The sequence below is a fragment of the Globicephala melas genome, chromosome 3, assembly GCF_963455315.2.
Source record: "Globicephala melas chromosome 3, mGloMel1.2, whole genome shotgun sequence".
NCBI classification, from domain to species: Eukaryota; Metazoa; Chordata; class Mammalia; order Artiodactyla; family Delphinidae; genus Globicephala; species Globicephala melas.
The window spans coordinates 56,213,694-56,230,232 of NC_083316.1; the positions used below are offsets into that span (position 1 = coordinate 56,213,694).

At 40.2% G+C, this 16,539-nt stretch overlaps 1 protein-coding gene across 5 annotated transcripts in view; it reads right to left on the reverse strand.

Annotated features, from left to right (window-relative positions):
* MRPS27 (mitochondrial ribosomal protein S27) overlaps nucleotides 1–16,539 on the reverse strand; it is a 91,821-nt gene that overhangs the window by 6,032 nt on the left and 69,250 nt on the right. For all 5 annotated transcript variants that reach the window (XM_060295873.1, XM_030845252.2, XM_030845255.2 and 2 more), the window contains exons 5-9: nucleotides 13,098–13,212; nucleotides 9,549–9,627; nucleotides 6,407–6,522; nucleotides 2,610–2,712; nucleotides 138–280 (exon numbers count right to left, since the gene is read on the reverse strand). In XM_060295873.1, coding sequence (XP_060151856.1) covers nucleotides 138–280; nucleotides 2,610–2,712; nucleotides 6,407–6,522; nucleotides 9,549–9,627; nucleotides 13,098–13,212 — 556 coding nt within the window. The remainder of the gene's footprint in view (nucleotides 1–137; nucleotides 281–2,609; nucleotides 2,713–6,406; nucleotides 6,523–9,548; nucleotides 9,628–13,097; nucleotides 13,213–16,539) is intronic.

Sequence of the window (16,539 nt, forward strand, 5' to 3'; positions counted from 1 at the left end):
CTTTTCACCTGAATAAGTACATGATTCTATAGAGATAAAGAAAGTGGGGCATGGGGGAGACAAGGAAAACAAATCCAAAGCCTGACTTATGAGTAACAGGAGATGATAAATCCCACTGAATTAGACAGGGAACTTACCGCTTCTCTACACAGCTTTCCGTCTTCTGGGGAGGAGGCCACCTTCTCCATTACTTGAAGGGCTCTGTTGAGGTACCCTGGCTGCCACAGCAGGGGCATGTTATGGTACACAGCCCGCAGCCCTTGCTGCAATTCCACCTTCCCTGTGGCCAAAAAGAACAATGAAGAAGGCTCAGCTGTGGCTTCCCACTATGTCTGAGACGGAGGACTTGAAGGCACAAGCGAATACTTACCTGGCAGCTCTAGAAATAGAGAAGGATCGTTTCAAACCTATACCAAGAGCCTCATCCCACCCAGTGAATGGGGACACTTTGGATGTATGATGAAAAATGTAAAATTCTATGTATACACCTTTCAGTATAAAGTCATGTGAACTTATCTTTCCTCTTTTTCATTTGGACTACTGGAGATTATCATGAGGATATATGAATCAAAGGGTTGAGGGAAATTTACAGACGTTGCTATTTATTTTTTATTTATTTATTTTAATTTGGCTATGCCGGGTCTTAGTTGTGGCACGTGGGATCTTTAGTTGCGGCATGCGGACTTCTTAGTTGCGGCATGCATGTGGGATCTAGTTCCCTGACCAGGGATCGAAACCAGGCCCCTTGCATTGGGAGTGTGGAGTCTTACCCACTGGACCACCAGGGAAGTCCCTACATAGGTTGTTATATCTGCCTCTAAGTGGAACTACCCTGACAAAACAAGTCAAACAACTGAAATACTAGTTTTGTTTCAAGAACAAAATCTTCCTCTGAAAAAGAAATTCCACAACTTTTTCCCAGTGGAAATCTTGTCAACATCTGACAACTTCCCCTGCCAGGAAATGTTTGACATTTTTCAAAATTCTCCAAAACACCCCATGAAACACTCTTTATGGAAAAAAAAAAATCTCACTTTGCTCTCCTTTCCTTTATTTGAGGTTCATCAGTACTTAAATCGTATAGTCCTCATTCATCCTTTTGGGTATCAGGACATGAATGTTTCTCTTGGTACCTCAAACAATCACAACTGGAGCTTAAAACATGGCTGGCAGCAAGGTCCCCGAGTGAGGACAGGGGCTGTCTCTGGACTCCTGGGGAACAGAAACTTCTGCACTAATGACCCAAGTCACCTTGAGCTGCCAGGTCTTAAATCTACCTTCACTTATCTTTCCCGGGAAGGAGGATTTGGGAAAGCTGTAGTGGAACATAAATAGACAAAGCTCATCAGGTGACAGCTAATTTTAGATCTGTAAGATGCTTGGGGTTGGCTGCAGTCACGTTCTGGGAAGCTGCTTCTGTCAGAGGTGAATGAGGCTGCGCAGCACAGGACACAGTGAGAGCAAAGGGCTTTGGATCTGATGCTCCCAGACCCAAAACACCCGGGCCTCTGCTTAGCAACAGGAACAACAAAGTACATTTTCTTAGCCTTGACAACTTCCCGGCCAATTCATGCAGTGTAACAATCCTGAGTGCTCATCTGAAGGCAAAGGCCAAAAACGTGTAAATCAGTATCAAAAGTAGATGGTAAGTAAAGAGAAAATGATTTTTAAAAAGAGTGGTCAACTCTTTTGTTAGTCTGATCACCAGCCTGATGAAGTCCTCTCTCTGAGTCAGTTTCTATCAGAATCAGCATCTGAGAATGCCACACTACATTTTATTGGTGAAGATCAACTCCAAAAGCAGTCAAACTGCTGTAACTTAGATGATTTTCAGAAAACAAAGGTAAGCAGACACAATGTATGATCAGAAGGGACTTTCTCAAATGCCTACCTACTTAGGAGAGAGACTGCAAGGATAATGAAATAACATGCATTTAATAAACCTGTGTAAATCGGGACACATTTTATGCACATTTAGGGTGAATGTTATTTGCCCAGATTCCACACAACCCAAGTGCCGAGGCTGCTCCTCAGAAGGCTTTGCCCTCCTGACTGATTCTCATGCAAGCCGGGGTCTAAAGCAGAGCTAGCTGTCCTGTGTGTGGCACAGTCACATTGCACCAGTGAGCCCCTCTCTGCTTTCCCAAGTGCTGCTGGATGTGCTCTCTGAGTTTCTCTTCCCTCACACCTGAAAACAATACCAAGGATATGTGTTCAACTCCAACTCTTAATTTCTTTCCTCCTGGACTTTAGATTTAAGAGACAGAAAGATCTTTGTTAATAATGGGAAAGATCCTACTGGCCAGTTCTCCCAAAAGAGGGTCAGAACTTTCCTTTCTTTATCCCTTCCTCACACTGATCACCACTAAATATAATCGAGAGCCATCAGAACTAATTCTCACCTTGCCAGTGGTGGGAGGTTTTAGAACCCGCTTTATTGTCTTAGGTCATAACTGTAAGGCCATCAAAGTCTAGTTTTACGTCTAAAAATGAAAGCTGTATTGGAATTTCACTCACAAATTTAAATCAAATTATAATTTTATTATGAAGTAAAAGAATGCATCTGTTCTATCCATGAAGAACAATGTTTGTAAGGACCTCCAGCTTACCAAGAAGCGCATAGCCGTACAACTGGGAACTCAACCCCACCGAATTCTTCTGCTTTAGGCCTGGGAGTAACAGGGATGCACCAAAGTTCCTCTCCTCTTCCCACTGCAACAGAATATACCAGATCACGGTGCAGCCAAGCAATGCATAAATGCATTTTGTACGCAAAAATGTGATTTTTAATGACACAGAGGAAAAAAGAACATGTTATAACATTAAGTAAAAGGAGCAAAATAACAAAACTAAAGGTACATTATAATTCTAATTTTGGAAAGAAAAGATATTTATGTTTAATGAAAAATACAGAACAGAAATGCCCAATATGTTAACAGATTTCTGGGCAGTGAAATTACAAGCAATTTTGGTTTTCTTCTTTGTACTTTTCATTACTTTCCAAATTTGGGGCAGTGAGTAAGAGTTCCTTTTACGATCAGAAAAGCAAAACAAAATAAAAATAAAGCGCACACTCTGGACCAGCACTGCCTCGAGACAATCAACAAAGATTACCCATGCTGTTAGCCCTGTACTCACACTGCTATGAAATGACAGAGCAAGCTTTTTGAATTTTAAACAATTCAGCAATAAGACTCCTTCTACTTCACAGTGTTCAAATAAATATAACTATTAGGCTGCCTTTAGATAGATTTACGCCTCTCAAAAATCAATTAGGCAATCAGAAACACTTGGCAATCATTTCTTTCAACCCAGGGTGCAAAATTACACTTCAATAAAATTGAAGCCTTATGAGACACGGGAAAAGAAGGGGCAAAGTACAAGCATTGCTAAGGCTGCTGCAGACTAGCAACAGCAGGGACGGGGGACTCACTGTAAAGACAGGCCTGAGGAGAGCGTTGGCAACTCCCCAGACGAGGGCTGTGATCTTCTCGGTGCTGGTGCAGTAGGAGCATACAGCGGCCTGAGCCTTTGTTCCAGCTTGGAAATACAGAACGCAAAGCTCAGGTGGCCCTGCGCTGGTCAGAGAATGAACGAAGTGTGCAAGCTACAATTGCAGCCAGGTATATAAGTGGGGTACCCAAACCTCTTTATTGGGAATGACCTTCGTGCAATGCAAGTGCAATTTCTTAAGGTTTTTCTAAACCTTTGAAACAAGCAAAGACCTTGGGAGGAAAGCAAAGCCTCCTCAGGGGCTTCTGCAGCACACATAAGCAAGAGAGTTGGCAATGAAGGACCAGGTCATTTCACTTGCGAAAGCAAATCCCTTGGAGGTTTGATTTTCCCCCACAAAAACTGCATGAAAAGGGGCCCAGGGAAAAGTTAATAAGGAGGCTTAGAAGCATTTTTTCTTTTCTTTAGGGAAAAACATGACCTATAGTATCAGGGTGCAACAGGGGTTAAAAGCCAAATGAGCAGCATCCTTGCTGTGCTAGAACTGAGCAGGGGTGGTGATGGTGCCGCAATGGTGATTCTTCCAAAAGCACTTTTACAAAGATGAATGAAAGCAAATGGATGTGTTAGAGATTTTTTGGATGACTGGGAAAAATACAACCACTGCTGCTTAGATGAAAGGCTAGTTATGTGTTAACAGAAAATATCAGGTCTCTTCCAAGCCTTTACCTTCTACTCTATGTACTATTATGGACTAAATCAGGAGCTATTTTACCAGTGTCCTCAAGGTTTTCTCATTTTATGCTTCAGCTTCTCCCATTAATACAAAGCAAACCCTCCTTCTCTCCTTCCTCCCTCCACTCCCCTTCACAGCCAGACATCTCAAAACACCGCTGATGCTCACTGTCTCCTTTCTGCACCTCGGACTCACTCCACAATCCACTCCAATTTGGTTTCCTGCTCCATTACTCTATGGCCCTCACACCACTAAGTTCAACGCCATTTCATAAAAGTCCTCGTCTCACCTACCCTCTGAGGAGCGTTTTACATGCAGACCACCTCCTCCCACGGTGTTTGTTCCAACACATTCCTGACTCTCCTTTTGGCCTGTGGCTCGTCTGCAGACACTTACACGTGGATTTGTAAATTACATCTCCAGTCCAGATTTTTCCATTAAGATGCCAATTTCCCTTGTGAAATCTCTTGACTGTCTCAAAGGTATCTCAAATGCAATATTCAGAGCCAAATTAATGATCTTCCTCATCAAAAGAAGTCTTTGCAAACACATGGTGACCCTTTTGTCCAGATACCCCAGGCAGAAACTGAGGAGGTCAGACTTCACCCCCACCTCCCTGCCTCCACATCTACTTCCTTCCTCATCATGCTCTTTGCCTCCTAGATACGGTCATCGGCTACTTTGTAACTCCACCACATTCTGGTCCCCACATTACCATTACTCTTACTCAGATGACCACGACAGTCTCCTACGTGCTCTGACCATAACCACCCTGGCCCTGATCCAACCTCCTACCCATGTTACAGCCCAGATACACAAATCTGATCATGCCACCCCTTCTGCTTAAAGCTTTTCAGTGGCTTCTCACTATTTTTAGAATGTAGATGAAACAGCTTAGCATGACCTACCTTCTGCAATCTCATCTCACCCTACAATTCTCTTTGTGGCAGCTACACTATCTTCCTAGCTTCTGCCAGCCCCTTTCTGCTCAGCATGTTCTTTCTGCCACAGGACTTTTGCACATGTCACTTTCTCTTTTTGGATTGTTCTTCCTCTCTTCAGTCTGTTAATTCCTGTTCATGCTTCAAATATTAACTCAGGAAATATTTCCTTAAGGAAGAAGGCTTTCCTAACAAGTTTAAAATACAAACAAAAACTCACTACCATACAGGCTTTTCATAGAAGACGTCTTTGTAGTGATCATTATAGTCATCATTTTATATTCATGCGTTTGTTTTAAATGCCTATATTCATCTTAGATTGTAAGAAGGAAATTTTTGCTCACCACTGTATAAGGAGCACTTGAAATGTATGGAATGTAGTAGTTGCTCAATATATATTTAATGAACTAATGAATGTGAGGTGTGCCATAGGCTATGACATTCATCTTACAAAAACAAAACACACAATAAATTTTTTTAGAATGGGGGCTAGACTAAATGATCTTTTCAGTTCCTACCCAAAGTAGTAGTTTTTGGTGTTACATGTGAGGTTAAGGGCAGACTGTAGGGCCAGGCTGCTTGGCTTCACCAGGTGGCTTCATCACCTACTAGCTGGGTGGCTATTATGTAACATCTCTGTGCCCCAGTCTTCTCATCTGCATGGAGTTGTGAGGATTAAATGAATTAATAAATCTAAAACACCAAGAACACAGCCTGGTGTAAAGTAAGTGCCATTTAAGTATTAGCTATTGTTGTTGTTACTGTTGTTATTCTTAGGATAGCAATAGACAATGACTAAATATCCTAACCTAAGAGATGAAACCAAACTTAGTCTTCTGGACTGACCCAGAGCAACCTTAGGAAAATACTGACATAAATTAAACAGTGAGTATTTAATACCTGAGGTCGTGGTCGAAGCTGGCTGCCTCACTGCTTCGTTGGTATGCCATGTCCAGCTCTCACTGATCATCGATTACCTACTTCTGCACGTGTGAGGTGCACTTAGCCTAGCTCAAGTCTCAGAATGCACATAAGGACTTTCCCTTGAGATTCTTCCGAGTGGAAGAATGTCCAATTCCACTTTGTTAGAGCCCAGTACCTAAAATGTACAGGATGAACACTCATTCCTGGTTGTACGGGGCCACAGCGCTATACATCAGGCATCTTTTTCCAGATGCTGAGGGCAGAGGTTTCCTCTGGTGCCCACATCACTACTGAGCAGCCACTGCTTGCTTCTTCTAAGGCTCTCACTGCTGCTTTAAGGTAGATCACTTACACTGAGGTCTGTCTTCTTTGCCAGGCAGTAGTATAAAACGTAGAGGGAAAGGAGTTGGGTGGAGGGAACCTCAAAAGCTTCTTGCATCATGATCTCAAAAACCACAGACAGAGCATCTGGAAAGAAGATCAAAGTAAAAATGAGAGGTAATTAGTTTTAGGTAACATCATCAAACCTGTATCTAACTATAAACACTCTTAAAAAGTGGGGCATGATGGAAAAATAAACAGAATTAAGAAGTTAAGAAATGTGGGCTCTGGTCCTAGTTCTTCCATAAACTAGGTCTTTCCCAAGTTTTCAGCTTCTATTGTACACACTACTGTGTACTGAATCAGGTGCTATTGTATCACTGTCCTCAAGGATGTCAAATAAACCACTCAATTTCTCAATATCATCTTCATGATGTTAAAATACCATTTGTCCCACATACATCACAAGACTGTTGACAGTCCAACAAAATAATACATGTGAAAATGCCTCATAAACTGTGAAGCAAATTTAAGGCATCATGTCCATCAGCTGGAAGAGCTAAGGCATACAGAAAGGAGGCAAATATATTTTCCAGGTCACCCTGACAAGTAGAGAGGGGGCTTGGCTGACTGCCCCACTGTATGTTCTGGAATTTTCTCCCCGTTTGGGCAAAAGAGAACAAATGCTAGAGACAATTCTAAATCTCAGGTATTATTTCAAAGACAGAAAACTGATGACTACAAAAAGGACAATCAGGCTCAATTTAAAAGAATTGAAAGAATGGAAAGGAAATGCTTATTCATAAGTTATAATTCCGTGAGTGTAACATAGAAGATATTTGTTTTCACATGAATGCTGATCACAGGAGACCAGACCTTGAGCAAGGTCTAATTTATTGTCCCTCAATATTTCACAACATAGGCAGAAGGCAAGAAAATCAAATTCAAACAATTTCTTTCCCTTAGTATTTGTTGTTAAATCAGAGAATGTTAATATTGGTTTAAAATACGGTGCCTGCACATAACACAGGCACAACAAATGTTTTTGAATAACTGACTGAGCTGTTCTGTTAACCGATTTTTGCATATAGGGCTGCATAAGAGTCAGCACTGATTTGCAGCTGTTGCTAGCCAGCTGGTTTTGTGTGTGTTGTCATGGTTCTACATGAGGCCACAGCCAAGAATTTCTATATATTCTTTGCAAACAGGGAAACTGAGATAGACAGGCAGACCAGGGAGGAGTCACCCAGTCAGTCAGTAGCAAAATAAGAACCTGGAAGAGATTAAACAAACAACACTCCCATCTCACCAACAAACCGACATTTTAAAAGAACACAAAGTTACAAATCAGTTTAAAAAAAATCTGTTTTGCCAACTGTTCAATACTGAATCCAAAATTACACATGAAAAATAAATCAAATTTATTTTATCTCTAATTTATATTCATTTCAGTCGGCTTGGGAAGTGAAATTAGGTTGATCTGTATAAGTAATTTCCTTTTCCTCCATAATTATTTATATACTTGGGTATTTCCTATTTTAGCAATAAAAAGTATAACATTTTCTAAATTTTTGCCATAAATAATAATAATCTGCATCAAAACTTTATTTTAAAAAATCCTCAATATTATTTACTCTGAATTTAGAAGGAAAAAAAAGAAAAAAACCAAACCCAAAACTCCTTTTACCCTTCCAACATTACCTTTAAAGAGAGAGGGGAGAAAACTGCTACTACATAATTTTCCAATGATAGAGTAATAAGGATTCTTAAATCTGATGTTCACAGAGAACAGACGATGAAACATGCAAAAGCTAATTATCTTTTAGTTGAATTCAGGAAGCCCATGTTTAAAATGGATAAGGGATAATGAGCATTTCAAAAAATAATGCACAGGGCTTCCCTGGTGATGCAGTGGTTGAGAGTCCGCCTGCTGATGCAGGGGACACGGGTTCGTGCCCCGGTCCGGGAGGATCCCACGTGCCACAGAGCGGCTGGGCCCGTGAGCCATGGCCGCTGAGCCTGCGTGTCCGGAGTCTGTGCTCCGCAACGGGAGAGGCCACAACAGTGAGAGGCCCGCATACCGCAAAAAAAAAAAAATAATAATAATAATGCACGGCAAATATTTTTAGGCAGTCAACAACTGCAAGGCTTATGAGAGAGAAGATAAAGCAGAGGCCCGGAGAAGAGAAAGGAGAGAGGTCCCCGGTCCCCAGGTCCCCAGCCTCATCACTGAGTCCAGGCAGTGACGCAATGGAAAAGGCTGAGGGTGCTGGTGTGCAGGAACAAGAGGATGTAACCCAATGACAGGAATCACAGGTGTCATAAAAGCGTAAGTGACCACCAGTCCACATCCACATTCCTGAGGTAGTGACTACCCTAACACAGGCATGGCTCCTCAGAACCAAGCCTGAGGATGAAATGGTGGAAGGGGAAGCCAGTGTGTGTCTTTACACAACGGCATGGCCTCCTCTTTCCTTCTTCACTGTCTGCGTAGCTGCAAGCACAAGCGTGCTGTACTACCCTTCCCTGTCCACTGGAGACTGGCAGGGCTCCACCTGACTGCTCTGTAGGGTCTGCCACATCCCCACCTTTCCTTGGCCTCCCTTACTGTAGCTGAAGGTAAGAGCCACTTTAAATTAATTCCATGGGGTCAGAGGATTTTGGGGGTAAAGAGATCTCAGAGTTCACCAATGCACTTACTTTAGAGAAGGGGGAACAAAAGCCTAGGGAGGTGAAATGACTTTCCTTCATAGCGAGGGTACTACTCTCTCCAGTATATAAGATTTTATACTTACACACTTCACATGCTGTAACAACTGTGATTTAAATAAAGAAAGTTAGCAAATGGTGCTAAAAAAAGTCAAGCTAATAGCTGAATTAATACAATCTTAACTAGCCATGGAAGCTCAGGCAAGGTTTATTGCTTCACTAAATTCATTGTCCTTTGCCCAAAGAGACATGAACAAATAAACTTCAGAAACTCAGAGGAAAAAAGACCTGAATATGGTTCTCCTATCTGGCCAACTGGTGTGGTAAATCAACTACGCACCTATTTCTGACTGAAAGAGTGATGTAGAGAGTCATTAAGAAATAAAAAAAGTAAAAGTGCCTACATTTACTTCCCTTTGGGAGCTGAAGATCCATTATACATGGAACTGGGTTTGGTTTCTTACCTTTGTAATTGTCTTCCTTTATGAAATGATCCATCAGTAAATTAAATGTATAGTTATCTGGAAAAATACCATATTGGACCTGTAATGAAAATAAAAGTAAGATAAGGGAAAAATATTCATTTAATTCAGTTTATAATTTATGCCTATGTATTATTCAGGAAAAACCTTGGCACCGTTAGCTGTAAAATATCTGACTATCATTTCACAGCATCTGGCACGGTGAAACAGAAGCTGTGACTCATGCCGTTTGGTAACTGGAACTGTTGGTCAGGGTGAGAAAGTTGTGAGTGGGTGTCTGATATAAGACAACTGACGTCTGAAAAATAAAGCTCAATTCTAACACTTCATCATAACTAAAAAAAAAACCCCAAACCAAACCAAGACAATAAAAAACCACCATACTCCACTCGTTCAGTGATTCTTTTCAGAAGGTATGAATATCAATGCAAAAATGGACTCCCATGAGAAAGCACACATTAACACATTATGCAGCATTTTCTGGTCCTTAGAGCGCTTTTTCTCCAACTTTATTAAGATATAATTGTCATATAACATTGTGTAATTTTAAGGTGTACAACATGATAATTTAACACACATATATATTGCAAAACGATTATTACAATAAGGCTAGTTAACAAATTCATTGCCTCACATAATTACCATTTTTTTGGTGGTGGCAGTGGTGAGAACATTTAAGATCTATTTTCTTGGCAACTTTCAAGTATACAATACAGTACTGTTAACTACAGTCACTGCGTTGTACATTAGATCCTCAGAACTTACTCATCTTACAACTGGAAGTTTGTATCCTTTGACCAACCTCTCCCTATTTCTCCCGTCCTCCCAGTCCCTGGCATCCATTATTCTACACTGTTTCTATGAGTTCCGCTTTTTTAGATTTCACATATAAGTGAGATCATGATGTATTTGTCTTTCTTTGAGTGACTTATTTTACTTAGCATAGTGCCCTCAAGGTTTGTCCATGTAGTCTCAAATGGCAGGATCTTCTTTTTTATGGCTAACTATTCCATTGTATGTATATGTTCATATACACACACCCCACATCTTCTTTATCCATTCATCTGTAAATGGACATTTAGGTTGTTTCCACGGCTTGGCTATTGTGAATAGTGCTGCAATGAACATGGGGGTGCAGGTATCTCTTTGAGATAGTCATTTCATCTCCTTTGGATTTATACCCAGAAGTGGGATTGCTGGATCAAATTGTAGTTCTATTTTTAATTTCTTGAGGGACCTTCATACTGTTTCCCATACTGGCTGTACCAATTTACATTCCTGTCGACAATGCACAAGGGATCCCTTTTTGCCACATTCTTGTCAGCATCTGTTATCTCTTGTCTCTTAGACTAGTTTTTAAAGACCCAAGAAGCCTGAAGTTGCCATGGCTCCCATGAGACTTGCACGCACAATCAAGTCTGACTATTAATGGTCTAGGCTGTGGTCATGTGTCTGTTTTAAATCCTTACTTCAGTAGGCTCATCCCCCCCACCCCCCGTCAACCACCAGAAACACCTGAGGAATTCTTTTTTTCCCAATTATACCCATCCCCTTAGAAATTCTGATAACCCTAAACCCCAGTTGCAAATCACTGCTGAACTGAGTCACTATTACCAGCACGCTGTGCAGAATGCCTCAGATGTGCCGAAATGGAAAAAAAGTTTAGAATCCATTGCTTTAAAGGTTGTAGCTCATGAGCAGTGTTTAAATTCATCAAAGCAGTCAACCAAATCTGCACTAATCCCTAAGGCAGGGTAAAAACAAAATATCTTAGAATGATAAATCATTAAAGCCAGAAGGAACCTTAGAAATCAACTGGTCAGTGATTCTCAACACTGACTGCAAATGAGAATCAGCTTGGGAGCTTAAAAAAGACACCAATGAGGTATGAAAAGGCAGAGCACAGAGGATTTTAAGGGCAGTGAAACTAGTCTGTATGATACTACAATGGTAGATACATGTCATTATACATTGTTTAAACCCACAGAATGTACAACATCAAGAGTGAACCCTAATGTAAACTATGGACTTTGGGTGATTATGTGTCAATGTAGGTTCATCAGTTGTAACAAATGGCTCACTCGGGAGGCTGTGCACGTGTGGGGACAGGGAACATGTGGGAAATCTCTGTACCTTCTGCTCAATTTTATTGTGAACCCAAAACTGCTCCAAAAAACTAAAATCTATTTTTAAAAAAAACAATTAAAAAAATACCAATGGCTGGGCTCCAGAAAGATCAAATTAAATTAGAATCTTGGGGGTGGAGAAAAGCATCTATAATTTTTAAAAGCTTCTTGTGTGATTCTAACGGGCAGCCAGGGCTGGAAATCACTGATTTAGTACAACTCACTTGACTTAAGAGTTGAAAAAACTAAGACCTAGAAGAATAAAATTACTATTTGCCTGAAGTTATGAGCAATTGGTAGAATTTATGAGGTTAAGCTTGGGTCTTCTGACTCCTTGTCTGGTGTTCTTTCCACTAAAAGACTAGTAAGAGTAGAAAATGAGACAGACATTTTTTGTCTTTCCAGAACTTCTTGTTTTGTTTTCATAGGGATCTTCTTCTTTGAGTATGATCTGTGTCATTAAAGTCTGAAGTGAACAGCAAGATTTAATCCATTCCTTCCCCTGGGGCCTAATATTAGATTTATCAGTGAACCTGCTTATCTACTTTATTAAATTATAAGCTTTCCGAGGGAAGGGACAGGACATTGCTCCTTTTTTGGGACAATGCCATACCCAATACAACATCTCACACACAAACGATCTGAAATGTATAAGTTAAATTAGGCCCAAGTCATGGGAATAAGAACTCCCAAAACCAAAATTAGTATTTCTTTTTGAGGTCTGCCATAGAAGGTCCAGTGACACTACAGAAATAATACATTTCCACAGAAATACTGTTAAAGTCTTGTTAAGGGTCAAGCTAGGACTGTAGCTTGAGACTCACAATAATAACATTCTAAACTTTTGCTTATTTTGTACTTATTTCATACTATGAAGGGAATGAAGACTCAACCCTTGGGTAGAGTATAACATGCAGAAAGACCCTAATCATAGGGGCTCTGGGGCTTGAGGGGAGGAGTCAGGGACTTAGGAAGACATGTTTTGAATAACCTAGGAAGTCTGTCTTCTTAAAAATGTGTAAGATGATCTGAATGCTCTGGAGATCACACTCCAGCAAAATGGTCACGTCTTTTTCTCTAAACTTCACCAAAGGGAACTAGGCAAAAAATCCAAGACTTCGGGATCAAGAATGAAATGACCACCGACAAAGTTCTTGTGATCAGATTACCTTTTGCTTTTACCACTCCATTTTTAAGTCACTGTGCTTGGAACAGCCACAGCTACCGGAATGTTTATTGTTAATGGGCTGGTTAATTTATACCAGCTCCATTCTAAAAAGATTTTCTGAGGGCAAATAAATTTAAAAGTTACTTCTTGTACTATTCTCTGCTGTTCTGTAATGGTACAAACACCAAATCACCTAAACTCAGGAGAATAAGCTGCAAATGCCAGGAAACCACTCACCTTATTTACAAGGGTATATAAGGCCTTGTCTTGTGCACCATATTTTAGACACTGCCTAATCCAGGTGTGGATAGTCCAATCTCTCAGGTACCAGCAGTTGGGGCTGTGTCGAAATCTAAATAAAGCATAAGAAGAGAGAAAACTGGGGTTAAGTCTTAAATGTCAATGCCAAAATCCCTCTTCCATCAGCAGGTCCGGATGTGCAGTCAATGTGATCATAAAAGTCATAAAGACCAACAGTTGCTAAAAGCTTGAGGGTAAAACTCATTCACTATAAAGTCTGAAATGGGAAAAAGAAGGCAAAATAATAATAAACAAAAAGAGTATAAAAATTTTGTTCCTTATTTATACCCCCAATTCAATACGTTGTTTCAACATAAGATTTACAAAAATGATTTCAGGAATATGCTCTACTAACCATGTTGTTACATAAGTACACATTTCATTAGAAGACATGTGGAAGCTTATACTTTAGAAGTTTAAAATAAAACAGATGAAGCAAAAATGAAAACTAGGATAGCATAACAATTCTAGAGGAAAATCAGCTTTGAGTTATATTGCTATTTCTTATGGCACTTAGGAGACATTAGGACACTCTTCAGTGAACTGAAAGAAAACAAAAAGAAAAAAAAATTTTTTGAGCAAAATTTAGCATTCAGGCCCTCCAGGATCCGTGATCACGCCTTCTCACAGCCCTATTCCAGTGCTTCGGTCTATCTCCTCTTGCTTCCTACTGTTCTCCACATGGTTTTAAAAGGCCTAAGCAGTCCAAGCTGAGGTGTATAATAGTACCAGTATTCCGACAAAAGAATGGAACTTGGAAAGGAATTCAAATGCTGCTCTTGCCTTGAGTTGGCACACACTGGTTGGAGCAGCTTCTCCTTGCTCTTGGGGGTCTGTGCCACAAGGCTGAGTGAGAGGGGAGACCTCTCACTCAGGTGAGAGGTGTGAGTGTGTGAGGCCGCCTCTGTTTATCTGCTTTGATCGGGACGGTTCCTCAAACATCATCTCGTGTCAGCTGAAGTCCCCACTTTGACCATTGAGGAAGCAAGTCAATCCCTGGACCCCACAAAATTCAAACAGTTTTCTTAAAAACAAAAGGCAAGACAAAAACTTAAAGTGAAAGAATTTTGTGCCATGTTTGAGAATTGGGGCTAGAGGCTAATACTGGTGTTTTTCAAAGGCTGGTTATTCAATCTGCCACCTGCTATTTCCTGCCATCTGGCATTGGGATAGTTTCCTGCTGAACAGGTTCTCTGCCAAAGTAAAAGCTGAGAAAAAGAGAGCAAGTGAGAAGCAGTATTTAATTTAGGCTATTTATTAGTGATCTGGTGAGAGATTTGATAAAAATAAGATCTGAAGATGTTTTATGGATTTAAAGCCATCTAGCTCTGTCCAGTTTTTTGACTGCCTTAGATTTGGCTGGAAAATGTCTCTCTCACTCTTTCTTTACAGAATTAATCCCTTTTGATAAAAGGAGAAGGATAGAAATATGTCAAATTATGTTTAAGATGAGAGTGACCTAGCCAGAGAAAGCCATTGTATAAGTGCCCTAGATAGTAGGTCTAATGAGATCCTCTGCATAGAAATGAAACAAACTATATCTTTTAGTATTTCATGCTTTCCCTCACATTTTAAAGTCAACAGTTGAGCAACCTGAGCGTCACTCCTTGTTACTCTGAAAAATCTGAGATTTGAAGTGTAATGGCCAATTAACAGCTAATTTTATTTAAAAAAAAAAAAAAAAAGTCAAGTGAAATACCAGGTGTACTGCCTAAAGATGGTGATGTTTTCTCGCGAGCCTGTAGGCTCCCTGGGCAGTAAGCAGGGGCAGTGACTGCCTTGCTCCACACTGGTTCCTCAGTGCCTGACACAATTTGTGGCCCACAATAGGTTGTTGACAAATAAAAAAAGAGCTTTAAAAATCAGCACGTATTAAATGCAATAATGTATTGATCATTATGTTAACTTCTATGGTATATTATAGAATTGTAAATTCCCTGTTTGGGGTATTTATAATCTCATTACAAAAATAAGGTATATAAACCAGTTTAACAATAACACGGGGGCGGGGGGCGTGATAAACACTAAAAATGCAGAGGGCACTACTAGATGCTAGAGGTATTTTTGGTAGTAGTGGCTTTTAGGTTTAGTCTATTTTTCCTTTGAAAACAAACAAACAAAACAAAACAAAACAAAAAAATGTCAATTATCTCCTTTACCCACGATTATTTAAATCTTATCTTCTGCTTTAGGATGTCTCCAATGACCATTAAAGTTATTACTTTTCTTTTTGATGGACTTTAAAATAAGAGCACCATGACCACATCCAACCAAACACCCTTTTCTCTTACTCACAATCAGCAGACCATTTTTAGGCTTTGAAAAAGAGGAACAAAGATGGATAGGATCTAGTTATAGACCTTCAAAGCACAAATGAAAATTTGTTTAAAGCCATTTGCTAACACACGGATGAACAGAAAAGTCTTTTCTTCTCAAATCTTTCCTTATCACCTTTTATTTCTTAGAACTTAAAGGGAAAAGTAACTCAAGACTTCATACAACTAATATAATCATCTGCACGGCTGTCCTTTGAATGTGTCAACAGACTCACATGGGTCTTTACTAAGTTCACTCTCTCTCCCATCCTGGAACAGGGCTACTTGGTGTGATCTCTGCTCTGTAAGACCTAATAATCCAGATACACAACCATGACTAGGATATTTTCAACTAACTGACAATATTAAATCAATTTAGGAATAAGAGGCAAACACACATATATTATGAAATATGTTGCTCAAAGTGCAATTCTTGTATTTCCTAGCCAGGCAACAAATAAACTCCTTTTGAAGCCCTCATTAGCATTAAAAAAAAATTAGCACACAACTTATGTGAGTAACTATCTAGAATATAAACCACTCAAAACATTGGAATAGTAGGGTCCAACTTTGGATGTTGAGTTTAAGAATTCTCTGTCAGTGGCTTTTTAAGCAGTTCAGACAGAAAAACCCGGGCCCTTTTCAGAACAGCCAGTGGAAATATGACAGGCAGGTAAGTCTCTGGAATGGGTACTTGCCTGGAAAGATTCTGCAAACTGCTGGACCAGCATTCTCCCTTTTAGCCAAGAGAAAAGCAAAGAGACAAGAACACAACTAACACATTGATTTTCCAAATTGCCTGCAAACAGACTGGCTTTTGTTCTTGCCTACTCTGACCACCAGCCCAGCAGATTACAGGCAGCTACTGTAGGAGTCCCCTCTGTGCCCCATGCCATCAGCTGTTTGCTCACCTCGACAGAAGCTTTATTATTGTCCAGGCCAGCAGGCTGCCAAGCTAGGCAAACCGTGTGAGTGTGGAAAAGATAAACAAATGCAACCCAAATAACCCCAACAATGCTTGTGCTCATGAAGGCAAGAGACATTCTGAGCTTCCCGCTTATAAA